The sequence below is a fragment of the Heliconius melpomene genome, chromosome 1 (assembly GCF_056956725.1).
Source record: "Heliconius melpomene rosina isolate 202511_hmr_F chromosome 1, ASM5695672v1, whole genome shotgun sequence".
In the NCBI taxonomy this organism is placed as follows: Eukaryota; Metazoa; Arthropoda; class Insecta; order Lepidoptera; family Nymphalidae; genus Heliconius; species Heliconius melpomene.
In genome coordinates this window covers 11,879,412-11,893,075 of record NC_140389.1, presented here as the reverse complement: position 1 = coordinate 11,893,075, position 13,664 = coordinate 11,879,412, and the positions used below count along the sequence as shown (strand labels likewise).

The 13,664-nt window shown below is 37.4% G+C and overlaps 1 protein-coding gene across 2 annotated transcripts; it reads left to right on the top strand.

Annotated features, from left to right (window-relative positions):
- The first annotated feature begins 1,070 nt into the window (after positions 1–1,070).
- kat80 (katanin p80) lies at positions 1,071–13,484 on the top strand. 2 transcript variants are annotated; one of them, XM_085186072.1, is made up of 16 exons: positions 1,071–1,331; positions 1,405–1,535; positions 1,624–1,957; positions 2,062–2,260; positions 2,757–2,907; positions 3,359–3,533; positions 5,005–5,139; positions 5,752–5,808; positions 6,535–6,627; positions 7,261–7,398; positions 7,878–7,980; positions 9,480–9,591; positions 10,634–10,765; positions 11,077–11,189; positions 11,507–11,581; positions 11,693–13,484. In XM_085186072.1, the coding sequence occupies exons 1-16, from the start codon at positions 1,301–1,303 to the stop codon at positions 11,946–11,948; spliced, it is 2,235 nt and encodes a 744-aa protein (XP_085042198.1). In that variant the 5' UTR covers positions 1,071–1,300; the 3' UTR covers positions 11,949–13,484. The 2 variants fall into 2 exon arrangements, with proteins under 2 accessions (XP_085042198.1, XP_085042207.1); XM_085186081.1 differs by having other exon boundaries at positions 1,158–1,331; positions 5,005–5,082.
- The last annotated feature ends 180 nt before the right edge of the window (positions 13,485–13,664 follow it).

Genomic DNA, 13,664 nt, shown 5'->3' with positions numbered 1-13,664 from the left:
TCCGACTTCTTGAGGGACCGATCAATACGTGTAGTCGTGGATGGTTACTCGTCGGATATAATGGATGTAAATGCCGGTGTTCCTCAAGGGTCAGTGCTCTCTGCAACTCTATTCCTGCTCCATATAAATGATTTACTCATTCCTGGAATTCATGGGTACGCAGATGACAGCACTGTTGTAGAGCGCTACATGGCTAAAGCAACTGCAAGTGGGCCTGAAATACAATCGCATAGGGATTCTATGGTTGAGTACCTTAATTTGAACCTCAAAGCAGTCTCCGATTGGGGAGATGCTAATTTGGTCAGATTTAATGCCACTAAGACCCAGGCGTGTCTGTTCACCGCGAAAAAAAGGCCATTCGAATTACCCCCCTCGTTTTTAGATGTATCGGTCCCGTTAAGCGACCACCTTGAACTTCTTGGCATTACTCTTTCATCGACTCTTAACTTTGGATCTTACATTGAGTCCAGAGCTCAGTTGGCTGTTAAGAAACTTGGCGTCCTCTCCAAGGTGAGACAGTACTTTACACCTCAACATCTTCTCACACTGTTTAAAGCACAAGTTAGACCATGTATGGAGTACTGCTCTCATTTATGGGATGGTTCTGCCAAGTACCAATTACAGACCTTAGAGTCAGTTGAGAGACGAGCCAGAAGGTTAATCAATGACGGGACCCTTGTTGAAACTCAACTGCAGAGCCTTAGCCACCGGCGTAGGGTTGCATCTCTGTCTGTGTTTTACCGGATACACTTCGGAGAGTGTGCCCATGATTTACATAGCTTGGTTCCCCCAGCCCCTTTTTACCTCAGAACTTCCAGAAATACAATAGGTATCTTCTAGGCAAGCGTGCACCACCGTAGACCGCATCAATGCTCACCAGACATGATGCGGTCAAACGCAAGCCTATTCCATATGAAAAAAAAAAAAAAATTTGCTGCTTTGCTTTGCTGAGATTGGCAACTTGGCACAAATTGTATAGGTATATATTATTATTTTAAAATATTTATAATTTACTTATATAGCATAGATAAAACTCATATACTAGAGATGTTATGTATCTATGGTGATTATTTTACGTCTGTGGATTAATAAGAAAAATATCAAAATCAAAATCAAACAATACATCATTTACTTATTGTCAGTGAAATTAAGTGCTACTTTAAAAATACTAAATTGTTGTGCTATTCAAATTGATAACAGATAATTTAAAAGCTAATATGTAATAATAACTTTCAATATTTTTTAATTAATTAAAACCCATTAAGGTTACATATGCCATATTTGGAATGTTTTAATTAAAATGGAAACTTTAAGAAGATCATGGAAATTACGTACGTATTATTTTAGAGAACGCTTATTAAGTAAATTGATAGTGCTTTGTATACAGAAACTATTATGTTGCAGAAGAGTTTGTGGCTCACAAGGCAAATGTCAACTGCTTAGCTATGGGACATAAATCAAATCAAGTATTGGCCACAGGAGGTGACGATAAAAAAGTCAATTTATGGGCAATTGGAAGAAAGGGTTGTCTGATGGTAAGAAAATAACATAATATTTTTGATATATATTTTTTTTACTTTTTAGTTTATTTTTTTATCTAAAATATATTTTTTATTGTTACAGAGTTTAAGTGGACACACAACTCCTGTAGAATGTGTATGTTTTGGTCACTCTGAAGACTTAGTTTGTGCTGGTTCCCAAACAGGTGCTCTAAAAATATGGGATTTAGAAGCAGCTAAATTATTAAGGACATTCACAGGACACAAGGGAGCTATTAAATGTATGGACTTTCATCCTTATGGTGATTATTTAACCACTGGTTCTTGTGACAGTAATATTAAATTGTGGGATACTAGAAAACGCGGTTGCATTGTCACATATTCAAGTCATCAGCTTGCTGTGAATAGTCTTCAGTTTAGTCCAGATGGTCAATGGATTGCATCAGCATGTGAAGATGGTAAGTGAAATTGGCAAAAAAAGTCATTTCATTATTGTTTTATTATTTTCTAAGGCCATGATGGCACTGCAAATTTTGGCAGTAATTAACTTTACTATCCCCAGGTTTAGTAAAAGTGTGGGATGTACGTGTTGGAAAAGTGTTACAAGAATTTGTTGAGCATACATCAGCAGTTACATGTGTCAAGTTTCATCCACATGAGTTTCTTTTGGCTAGTTGTGGTACTGATAGAACAGTAAACTTTTGGGATATGGAGAAATTTCAACTGGTGTCCAAATTTGAAAAGGACAACACATCCATAAGGTATCATTAATATATATTACCACTAAAAGTTGTGCCAGTTTCACACAAATATTTTGTTAATGTAATTTTAAACAAAAAATATTCAATGTTACTAAACTAGAAACATCACACAACAAATACATCTACAAAAATGTAGATTAATACCTTATTAATGGAATAGAATATTTTTTGTTAGCATATACAATATAGATATGATATAATTTATGCTATATATGTAGAGTAGGCAGTAGGATCAGATAAACACTTGCTGATATGGTGTAGGATACTCCTAGATAGTGATCAATACTTGCAAGTCATTATAAAGTGCTAGAAGTCATTAATATATGTTTCAAAAGTACAGTCCCAGGCACTACTTAGAACTCCTCACCCCACAATGTATGCAACGCAATAATAAACTCAAATTAATGACAAAATATATACATTTATTTTTTTTAGGAATGCTTCTTTTTTAAATATCATGTAGAATAAAAAATATGAAAGGAAATTAATTTTTCAGACACATGACATTTAGTGATGACGGCACCACCTTACTTGGTTGTGGCAATGATGGCTTGCATGTGATTGGTTGGGAACCAGCTCGAGTACTTGATATGGTTAATGCCCACTGGGGCCAAATTCATGACATCACAGTAGCTCAAACACAGCTTGTAAGTTGTGTTAGTTTTATTTTATTTTAACTTTAAGAGATATCCCACATATGATATTATTCCTTATTTTTCGCCTTATATTGTCTCTTGATAAGCTAATCTATGATAAGTCTTGGAACCAGAGTAAGGAAGTGAAAATAATTCATTACCCAGAGTGGAAATTGAATTGATAACTGTCGCTTTTACATGGGATTCTGTACTACTGTACTTATATACATAAATAATGTTTTAAGTAAACATTTTTTATTTCAAATAGTAAATATAAATAATTGTGTATTTATTAATTTTTTTAGCTATTGCTTGTGATTTTTATGTTACATTTGTACATTATATATTTACTTTCTTTGTAAAAGTGTATGTCAAATAATGTATAAATGAATAGTACTTTTTAAACAAGATATAGGCTGCAAATTATGTTATTTTATATTTAAATACAAGTATTTATTTATAGATTGCAGGATCTTTTCATTCAACATATGTGGTGTTGTCTGTTGTGGATCTAAATAAAGTGCATCCATTTGGAGGACCGCCTCCCGACGCGCCTACTCTAGTCAGAGATCTGAGTCCTTTTCAAAAGGGTCATTCAGTTCGTAAAAGTTTCTCTAAAGAAAAACCGCCAAAAGAAGGTTGGTTAAGCACCTCAAATATTTATATTTACAAAATGCTCTGTAATTTATTTTTTACAATTTACTTATTTGGATAACATTTTATGACACAAACTCCTTCTAGTCATCAAAGTGGATGTTATTTAATTTATCAATAATATTTTGTTTAAGTGACAGTGTTCAGCTGTTAACATGATGGGGTTTGATCCAGCAGGGTAGGCAGAGGGTACCTGGTGTTAAGAGTTAATAATATTTATAATATTATTTCTCCACTCTCAACATAAGCGTGGCGTTGGTTTCTACATATTATGTCTACGTAAATTGTGCAGAAATTAGAGAATGGATTGTTTTAACACTAGAGTCCTTCTATCTACACTTCTTCTATCTACCGCATATGTTTGAAGCAATAAGTACATGATCTTACCATATAATTTTAGAAAAATGAACGATTGAATTGTGAGTTGGTTCATTATACAGCGTTAGCGGTCCCTTTACGGGAACAGTATACAGGGTGAGTCATATTGAACTTTCCGGTTTTGGAAGGACGTTGCACGAAGAAGGGAAGGAGTAGAAGGGTGGGGATGGTGTCATTAGACGCGCCATGACATGCAGTTTTAGTGTGAGCAATGGCTTGGTCGGGACAACATCGTGCGTTCGTAGTTGAAGAGTTTATTAAAAATGGCGGCTCCGTGATCACAACACAGCGTGCGTTCCGTTTACATTTTGCTATTGGTCGACGTGATCCCATTCCCACTGGACCAACAATCAGAAATTGGGTATCAAATTTTAGAGCAACATCATCAGCATTAAAAACAAGACCACAAGGCCGAATTAGGACGTCAACGTGAGCGGAAAACGTGGATAGAGTGCGGGCTTCAATTCAACAATCCCCTCGGCGTTCTGTTCGGAAACATGCCGCTTCACTAGGATTATCTTTCAGTAGTGTCCGCAGAATACTGCACAGAGACCTTAAATTTCACCCATACAAGATTCAGGTAGTGCAAGAATTAACAGTTAGAGACTTAGACACACGAACAAATTTATGCCGCGACATTCAGCAGATCCCCCGCACTGCTGTTTTGATGATTTTTTGATGTTTTGATGATGTTGTCCCGACCAAGCCATTGCTCACACTAAAACTGCATGTCATGGCGCGTCTAATGACACCATCCCCACCCTTCTACTCCTTCCCTTCTTCGTGCAACGTCCTTCCAAAACCGGAAAGTTCAATATGACTCACCCTGTATAAGGTAAAATGTTTGTCGGCGGAAAGTGGAGAGCAGAAGTTTTAATGGGAATGGAGTTTCTTAACACAAAGTTAACTGGCTATTCTGTTACATGCAGCCTACCCAGCGTTATAAAATTACAGCGTTGTTATAGAATTACATTATTACAGCGTGAAGGAAATATATTTTTAATTTTTTTTATAATTAATTAATACTCATTTATGAGTATAAATACTTTATGTAATTTTAAACTTATATATTGCAAGTGCTGCATAGACCGACTTTGCTTGACGAGAAGACTGCAGAGGAGTCCACATCGGGGACGGAAGCGGATGAAGACTCAGGTGCTGTTATACCTAATATTAATGACTACACTGAAATTTTCCGACCGTCTAGAGCATGTAAGTAATTAATGCATCATTCTGTACAGTACGTTCGACGTGTCATGGCCCCCTGAAGATAGGTATTCTGAACGTTTGCGCATTGTTCTCTCGAGAAGAAAATAGTTAAAAGTAAGAAGGATCCTAAAATCAAATTTGCACAACCGTCTACAGCTAACTTTAGGGCGGCCGCGACTCGTCGGCCGTACTGTAATTCAGGTAGAATGATTTTTTATATGAAAGTTTTGAGTTAAACTACCGATCTAGTCAGTGATCACTCACTCGGTATCTTAGTTAGTTAACCTATCTACGCGCTCTAGGCAAAAAAATATTAAACATATAAAAATATAGAATATTTTATTTAGTAAATTCATAAAATCAGCTTCACGCTGTATCCCGCGAACAGCAGGGTAGGCCGAGGGAACTTTGTGTTCAGACACACCGTTCCCCATTTTCCACCAAATTCTGGAAGCATTGCGTGTTGAGTGGCGGAACTCAACGCCGCGCTTTGCCTCGATACCGAAGCGAAGAAATGAAAATATAAATGTAAGTATTCATAATTGAAATATACTCTATTTGAATTTATTTCTCCATAATAAAGTATGTGACTTAATTTCAAATATTATTATATAGTGACACGGACACCACCACCCGCCACCAGCTTGTCATCCGAAGACTTTCCTATAACAGGTAATGGCATATATTCTGTGCAAATAAAAAGAAAATAAAATATCTATTCATTCCTTACTGTTGCCACATCTAATAACTAGGAACTAACTACATTAAAATGTGATATAAAAATCTTGTTAAATGTATGAAAAGACCCTGAAATGTGTACAAATATATGTACAATATACCAAATGAAATGACAAACCATAAGAATACAATAAAAGAAAAATAATATATTATAGTTTGTTTTAACTGACTTGAAAAAAAGAAGATTAGTTTGACTAGGTTCCCTCTACCTACACTGCTATAAGCGGGATACAGAGTAAAGGTAAAAAAGGTTAATATACCTATAATACATTACGGTCAGCTAGTCGTGACCATCATGAAGTTAGCTGTATATGTGTAGATTAGATTTGATTGTATTATATTGTATAGATTAGATTTTAGGTTTTTCCTACTTTTGAATATTATCTCTAGGAATATAATATATATATCTCGAGGAAACAATGCGCAAGATTTTAGGGCGCGCTTAACTTCAGGGAAGCCACGACTCGTCGAACGTACGGTTATACGCGCAAAGCGAACACGCACTCATTAGTTCAAGGTATACCATTCGCACGAGTATAGTATTTCTCCATGTGTAGGAGAATGTGGTGCGGCTGCATGCTACCCCGCATTTTTTTGCAGTGGCATGGAAGTATATATTTTTTTATTATAACAATTTCTTAACGTATTTAATGTTACCAGGCGAGGAGGCGGCGAGCCCGGCGCGCGTGAGCGCGTCCCTGCGTGATCTGGCGCTGGAGCGCCCCGCCACTACACACGTGCAGAAACACACTAGTCAGTATGATTACGTATATATTCGTGTCTTCATATACTATTTACTATATACCAGGATAGAGGCCAGTCGTGGCGCAGGGACGCAAGGTGTGACTGTAAAATCGATTGGTTGTGGGTTCTATCCCCACTCGGAAGGAAAAGAAATATTTATTCAAATTTATATTTTCATTTCTTCGCTCTGGTGTCGAGGCAAAGCGCGGTCATGAGTTCCGCCATTTACCACGCAGTGTCTCAAGAATTCGTCGGAAAGTGGGCAACGGAGTGTCTTAACACTCACTTTGTTCCTACTGCCTACCCTGCTGTGTGCGGGATATAGCGTGAAACTGATTTTAATTTAATTTATATACAGTTAAGCGTCGATTGTCATCCGAACTAATTTGGGGACTGGAAATTGTATTGATTCAGTCATGGGAACATTTATCCACACGGAAGTGGAGACCATATGTGTATACATAATTATATCGTATAGCATACCACATACAAATGACTCTAAGTGAAATTTGATATATTAGAACAATGGAGTTGTAGCTTGGATAATGGATGGATTCAGTCCATTGCCATGCGAATAATCGATGCTCCATTTTTCATGCTTCTTTCTGCGTCAATTACTTTCAATTTTACATTATTCTATAGGGCCGATAGACATCAATAAAGAAGAAAGAATTACATCAACTCATGGCACAGTCAGTGACTTCACAAACAACGCGCATACAACCACCTCTTTAAACCGACATAACTCCTACAAGGAGACTAAGTCTACAACCGATTTAAGTAAGTTTTTTTAGCTTCACACTATATCCCACGCACAGCAGGGTAAGTAGAGGGATTCTGGGATGCTAATGTTAAGACCCTTCATTCTCATTGCAGATAAGATACTTCCGTTCCCCATTTTCCGCCGAATTCTGGACGCATTGCGTGAAGGAACTCAACCCCGCGGTTTGCCTTTTTGCCGCCAGAGAGAAGAAGAAAATATTTTATTTAGAGAGAAATATTTTATTTCCTCGAAAGTATTGAACCCACAACCAGTCGCGTTTACAGTCGCATATCGTGCCCCTGCGTCACCACTGTCTTTTTATTTATTAATCTATTCACATGAAAACTACTTAAAATTAAACTGATATCTTGATAACCAAATATTAATAAAGAAGCACGTTATAGGAGGAGGCCACCACCAAAAATTCATTATTAGAAATAAAATATATATCGGTTCCTTGTATTTATTATCGATCGATCATGTGTTTTGCTTACAGCGGCCAATAGTTTAAGGCAGAGTAATAGTGAAATGTCCTTAGGCCCACCATCGCTTGGACCGCGATCACTCTCCTTTACAAGACCTCCATCTCAGAATTCAAGGTAATCCAAAATTAAAAAATATAGTACTATTTTTAATGATTGTGAATTGATTAGGTAAAAAAATTAAATTCCGATCGATACCTTTAGGGCGGTCTTCTTCCTCTTAGCATTAATCCCGGCGTATGTTGCCAGGGTCTGCCTTCCCGCTTAACCACAACTTTGCACGATCTGTAACATCCTGGGTGGTTAGACCATTGGCTCTCAAGTCCTGCACAACATCCAACCAGCGCTTTCTTGGACGTCCGGGAGGTCTTGCTCCAGGGACAGACATAGCAAGACACTTGCATCCGACATAGTTCCTAGGCTGGCGTGCAACGTTGCCATACCATCTCAGGCGACGCTCTTGAAGCGTATCCGCTACGTCACGGACCCCAAGACGCCGCACATCCACCGCAGCATCTTCATTTCCGTGACGTAAAGCTCCTGAGTGTGCTGAGATAGTGCTGGCCAACATTCGCTGTCGTATAAAAGAACAGGTCGGATGATGCTCTTGTATATCAGCCCCTTGAGCTTGGGTGGTATTCTACAGTTGCAGACCACACCAGTGACCTCCCGCCATTTGGCCCAGGCAGCGCTTATCCGGTCATGGATATTCTGATCGATGCCTCCAGACTCATACATAACGGATCCAAGGTACCTGAACTTTTCCGTCTTAACGGCTGGCTCAGAACCTTTTTAGATCGTACTCGAGTCCGGGCTCCCGCAGGCCATGTACTCGATCTTCGAAACATTTAATTTAGACCGCCGTTTTCAAGCGTACCCTTCCAAAGGTTCCTTTACGCTCCAGCACCAGTTGATTTTAGTCAATGAGTGCTATGTCATCAGCATGCATCATCAGCCATGGAGGATGGTCCTGGATGTAAGCCGAGACAGTATCGAGCACTACATACGAATAAGAACGGACAAAAACCCGAACCTTGGTGAACCCCTAATGTATTCTGGAAGGGTTTAGTGTCGCCAACAACAGTCTTAACCATAGAAGCGGAATCGTGGTACTTTTTCTGATAATCTTAATATATGCCTCAGGGAGCCCTTGCTAATACCGCCATCCAAGAGGCCGTCGTGGCGCAGCGGCACAAAGGTGTGACTGTAAACCGACGGTTGTGGGTTCAATCCCCACTCGAGGTAGTGAAATATTTATTTACGTTTATATTTCCATTTCTTCGCTCTGGTGTCGAGGCAAAGCGTAGCGTTGAGTTCTGCCTCTCAACACGCAATGCCTTCAGAATTCGGCAAAAAGTGGGGATCAGAGCAGACGTCACACCTACACTATATCACACAAATGCAAAGCTCAGTTTAGACCTCGCGGACTGTATGCGGTATGTAATTCTTGTTGGAAAGGAATGTTGAAAGATTTGGAGAATATAATAATTCTAATAAAATATAATTATTCTAATTACTGATATTTATTTTATAGGTAATATGTACGCTTTGCATATTTTTTTTTGCTTATAGCTTTTTACGTAATTGAAATCTAAAAAATATATATAATCTTTCAGGACCCGCACGGAGAGCGGTCCAGAGCGCGGGCCGGAACGCGAAACGGAACCCGAGTTTGTTCCTTACTCCATTGACCGACCAGTTGGGCTCGACCTTGATGAATTCTTACCTGTATGCTTCATTTATTTATTTTTATTATAATATATGTCAATGACTAGCGGCCCACTCGAGCTTAGCTTCGCCTGCATACCACCTATATTACTTTCATTGTGCTGCATTTGTCAGATTGATACATTCAATCATGAACAAATTGTTTTCATAATTCTGAGAAACTGCAAGCACCGTGTGGCTATTTTTGTTAAAAAAAATGCCTTACTGTGACTTATGTATAAGATATAGATAGAGGGTGTCGCGGACTTTTTTTTAGAACTGATGAAATAGAATATTATTGTCATAAAATTGTGCTCTAATGGTTTCCTATACTGTATATATTTAGCTATTTTTGTAACGCCATAATCGCTTATAGCAATTTGATGGCGTTTATTGTTATTGTTATTTCGTTATTAAGGGTAAGGCGTAAGTAAGACTTACACCGTAATTTTATATAGCCTTTAGCACTCCTCAAAAATGTAGCTTTCATATAAGACAAAAAAGAAAAGAACGGAACCATAACATAACATAGATCTTAACGATTAAACAAACAAATAAACTCTTTCGCTTTATTATATTAGTACAGATATGTCTTGTATGCTGCAGTGGGACAGCGTCTTACTGTAAACGCGATAATTGGGTTTGACTCCCCATTCACTTATGGAAATGAATTATTTGCACTTCCTCGCTCTGGTAACACTTACTACGACATTGGGTTTGACACGCATTGTCATAAATTTTTAAAACGAAATAATGAAGAAAATTTCTATTTAACAACGATGTGCTTTGGTTGTTACTGAAAATCAATCGTAACTTTACACTATATCCCTAAGCAGGCAGACACTCCAGTCCTTACGGTCCTTACTTCCCGCTGAATTTCGACGCATTGCATGTTGAGTGGCAGACCCCATCGCCGCGTATTGCGTTTTGTACCAGAGCGTTTATAGGGTGTCTGTCCTCAGAAACCATCATAAAATATCTTAAGTTGACTGACGACGTTAAAAATCTATACAACGACGCTCTGCTCTTCAATCCAGCCTGACACTTTGGTTTTGCGTTGCAGCGCGGGGCAGCGGTGGGCGTGGGAAGGGCGCGCGGCGGCGTGGCGCCCAGTGAGCAGGAGGTGCTGGGCGTTATGATGCGCGGACACGACTCCATGATGGCGGTACTGGCCGCTAGACAGCGTGCGCTGCAGGTACCCACTACTAGACGCGTGTGCGTGTGTGTGTGTGTGTGTGTGTGTGTGTGTGGGTGTGTGTGTGTGTGTGTGTGTGTGTGTGTGTGTGTGTATGCATGCAGAGGTGCTGGGCGTCATGATGACACCATGATGACGATGCTATTATGGGTATAGGAAGAAGTATTAGGAAGATAACGATCTTCCTATTTTGTGATAACCCGCAGAGCTGTGTTTTAAAGACAGCTCAATACCCTTTTTTTATGCTCTCGGTTCTAAATTGAACACATGCCTACCTTGTGATAATGCATTACATACTTATTGTTTTACAGATATTCCATTCTGTGAGAATTAACAAAAGTTTAAAGTCAGCTTTAGAATCTATCATTGCTTTAGAAGATGCATCGGTAATATTAGATATTCTCAATGTGATGGCACACAAACCGTAAGTAACCGTGACGTAATTTAATATACTCGTACATTTCTATATATCTTCAACATTTAAATAATTTATGCGTTCAGTATATTCATTTACTTTTATATTTTCATTTCTTCGCTCTGGTGTCAAGACAAAGCGCGGCGTTGAGTTCTGCCACTCAACACGCAAAGCCTCCAGAATTTGGCAGAAAGTGGGTAGTGTCTTAACACTAGGTTCCCTCTACCTACCCTGCTGTGTGCGGGATACAGCGTGAAGTAGATTTTTTTATTTAAACAATGTTTTTAATTACATACTACATAATATAGTTTATTTCTCTCTTCCAGATCCTTATGGAACTTGGATATATGTCTTTTGATGCTGCCCAAAATATATGAATTGTTACAGAGTAAATATGAGTCGTAAGTATCTTGTAATCTGTTACTTAATTCTGTCAATAGAACCTATTTCTAATTGAAACATGCTCTACACATGTTCTGCACATTACATAATCAACATTCGGCACTCATCAGGTACATGCAGTGCGGCTGCAACGCTCTCCGGCTGATAGTGCGCAACTTCTCGTCAGTAGTGCGCGCGAATGTGAGCGCGCCCGTGCGCACGCTGGGCGTGGACATCCCGCGCGAAGAGCGCTACGGCAAGTGCGCCGCCATACACCGTCTGCTACTCGACATACGAGCTTTCCTTCTCAAGCGGCAGACCCTGCAGGGCCGCCTCGGCGCCGCCTTCCGGGATCTGCACACCCTCATGCAACAGGGGCTGGACTGACGACGCGCCCCGACGTGTCGAATACGATATATATATAAATAAAGGAAAACGATACTTCGTTTTAATGACGAGTTTTGACATTATATTATTCGACGCGTGTCTACGGCTAAATTATATTTTTTGTTGATTATTCTCCATGTTGGATGCGAAACAATAATAGTGCTATTTTTATAAATTAAAGTAGGACCAAAATATGGTCTGCAAAGCTTAAAAAATCTCTTATCTACAGAAACATTCCAACCTTGGAATTTATAATGTAACTCATTTATAAAGTAGATAGAAATGGATCGTTATACATGTTCATACTTAAAAAATATTGTATATGATTAAGTTAAATTAAAGGTCTAAGAGTGTACTAAAGGTGTAAGACCATTTCTTGGTTAATCTTAAAACTTTCGTAAATGATTATTTAAATAGTTTTTTACAAAGCTGCTGACATTTATTCTAATCACATTTTAATATTATTAATCTTATAATATTAAGGCATTTCAACTTCTAAATTATTGTCATACATAGGCAACAAGTGTGAAAGAATGAATATTGTTTGATTTTGAGAAACACCTTTATATGACCAGATATTTAATGTCACTTGAGATTATGTCTCACAGTTAAAATAATCCGTAATGGTAATCATATTTTTTAAAAATATAAATGTTTCTGTCACGGTTATGACACTTACAATACTCGATGATTTAAAAAGATATACACAATATTATTTTAAAATGCATCAATTTGAAAAATAAACTATTTGTTTGACAAAGCAAACCTATATTGTAACTTTTATGTTAAAAATATATTTAAATATTTTTTTCTTTTAATCTGTTTAATTAATGAAAAATATTTGTAATATATTCCTTTGTATTCTAACATAATAACCTAATTAAATAATTTTAATAATCTCATAATAACCTCATAAATTGGAACTTCGCTTCATGCAATATCCCTAGTGAGGTAGTCGGAGAGAATGGAGAGCCGAACCCTACTATGTGTGCATACCTCTTTCACCTCGTCCACTGTTATCATGTCATATATTGGAAAGTCAACTATATTGTAGATGTAGTTGGATGCATGTGTAATTTATAACGGTTGTTACGAATGTAATATTTCAGAGCTGAATATGTATGGATATGAATATATCTGATAGTAGTAGTCTCGTGACATGCCTGAAAATGAGCAATGTTTAACAGAGTTTTAGAGACATTAGTTTTGTATGCTAGATCACACTGCTATAGTTAACATTACAACATTAAAGTTTAATAAGTACTTTAGTAATATTATAGACTGTTTCATTAAAGATTTTAAGATGTCATATTTCAAAGACTTCACTTACAAAACAATATCTGTGCCTTTTTAAAAATAATGAGTTGGTAAATAATTAAGGTTTTTTTATCACAGTAACATAAAAATGTACTTCATCCTGATTATCAAATCATTTATTTAATATAATTACATAAACTGGTAAATTATTTATAAATAAAATTTGTAGGTAGACTGATAATAATTAAAAAATGAAAAGGTTTAATAAAAAAATAAAATGATATCCTTGTTTTTATTTTAAAGCAAAACTAAAAAAACCATTATACTTAATTAAAATAAGAAAATGCTTACAATAACACTAACCTTTTTCTACCAGTTATTTGAAAAAGGTGACTTGGTAAAAATTTTGAAAATAATGATATGAGCGTATGATTGTTACATAGACATGGGAGAATCTGG

Coding starts and splice junctions, on each gene's coding strand:
- kat80 (XM_085186072.1), top strand. CDS start 1,301: ATGGAAACTTTAAGAAGATCATGGAAATTAC. Junction 2,908..3,358: donor CAGTAGCTCAAACACAGCTT/GTAAGTTGTGTT, acceptor ATTTATTTATAG/ATTGCAGGATCTTTTCATTC. Junction 3,534..5,004: donor AGAAAAACCGCCAAAAGAAG/GTTGGTTAAGCA, acceptor ATATATTGCAAG/TGCTGCATAGACCGACTTTG.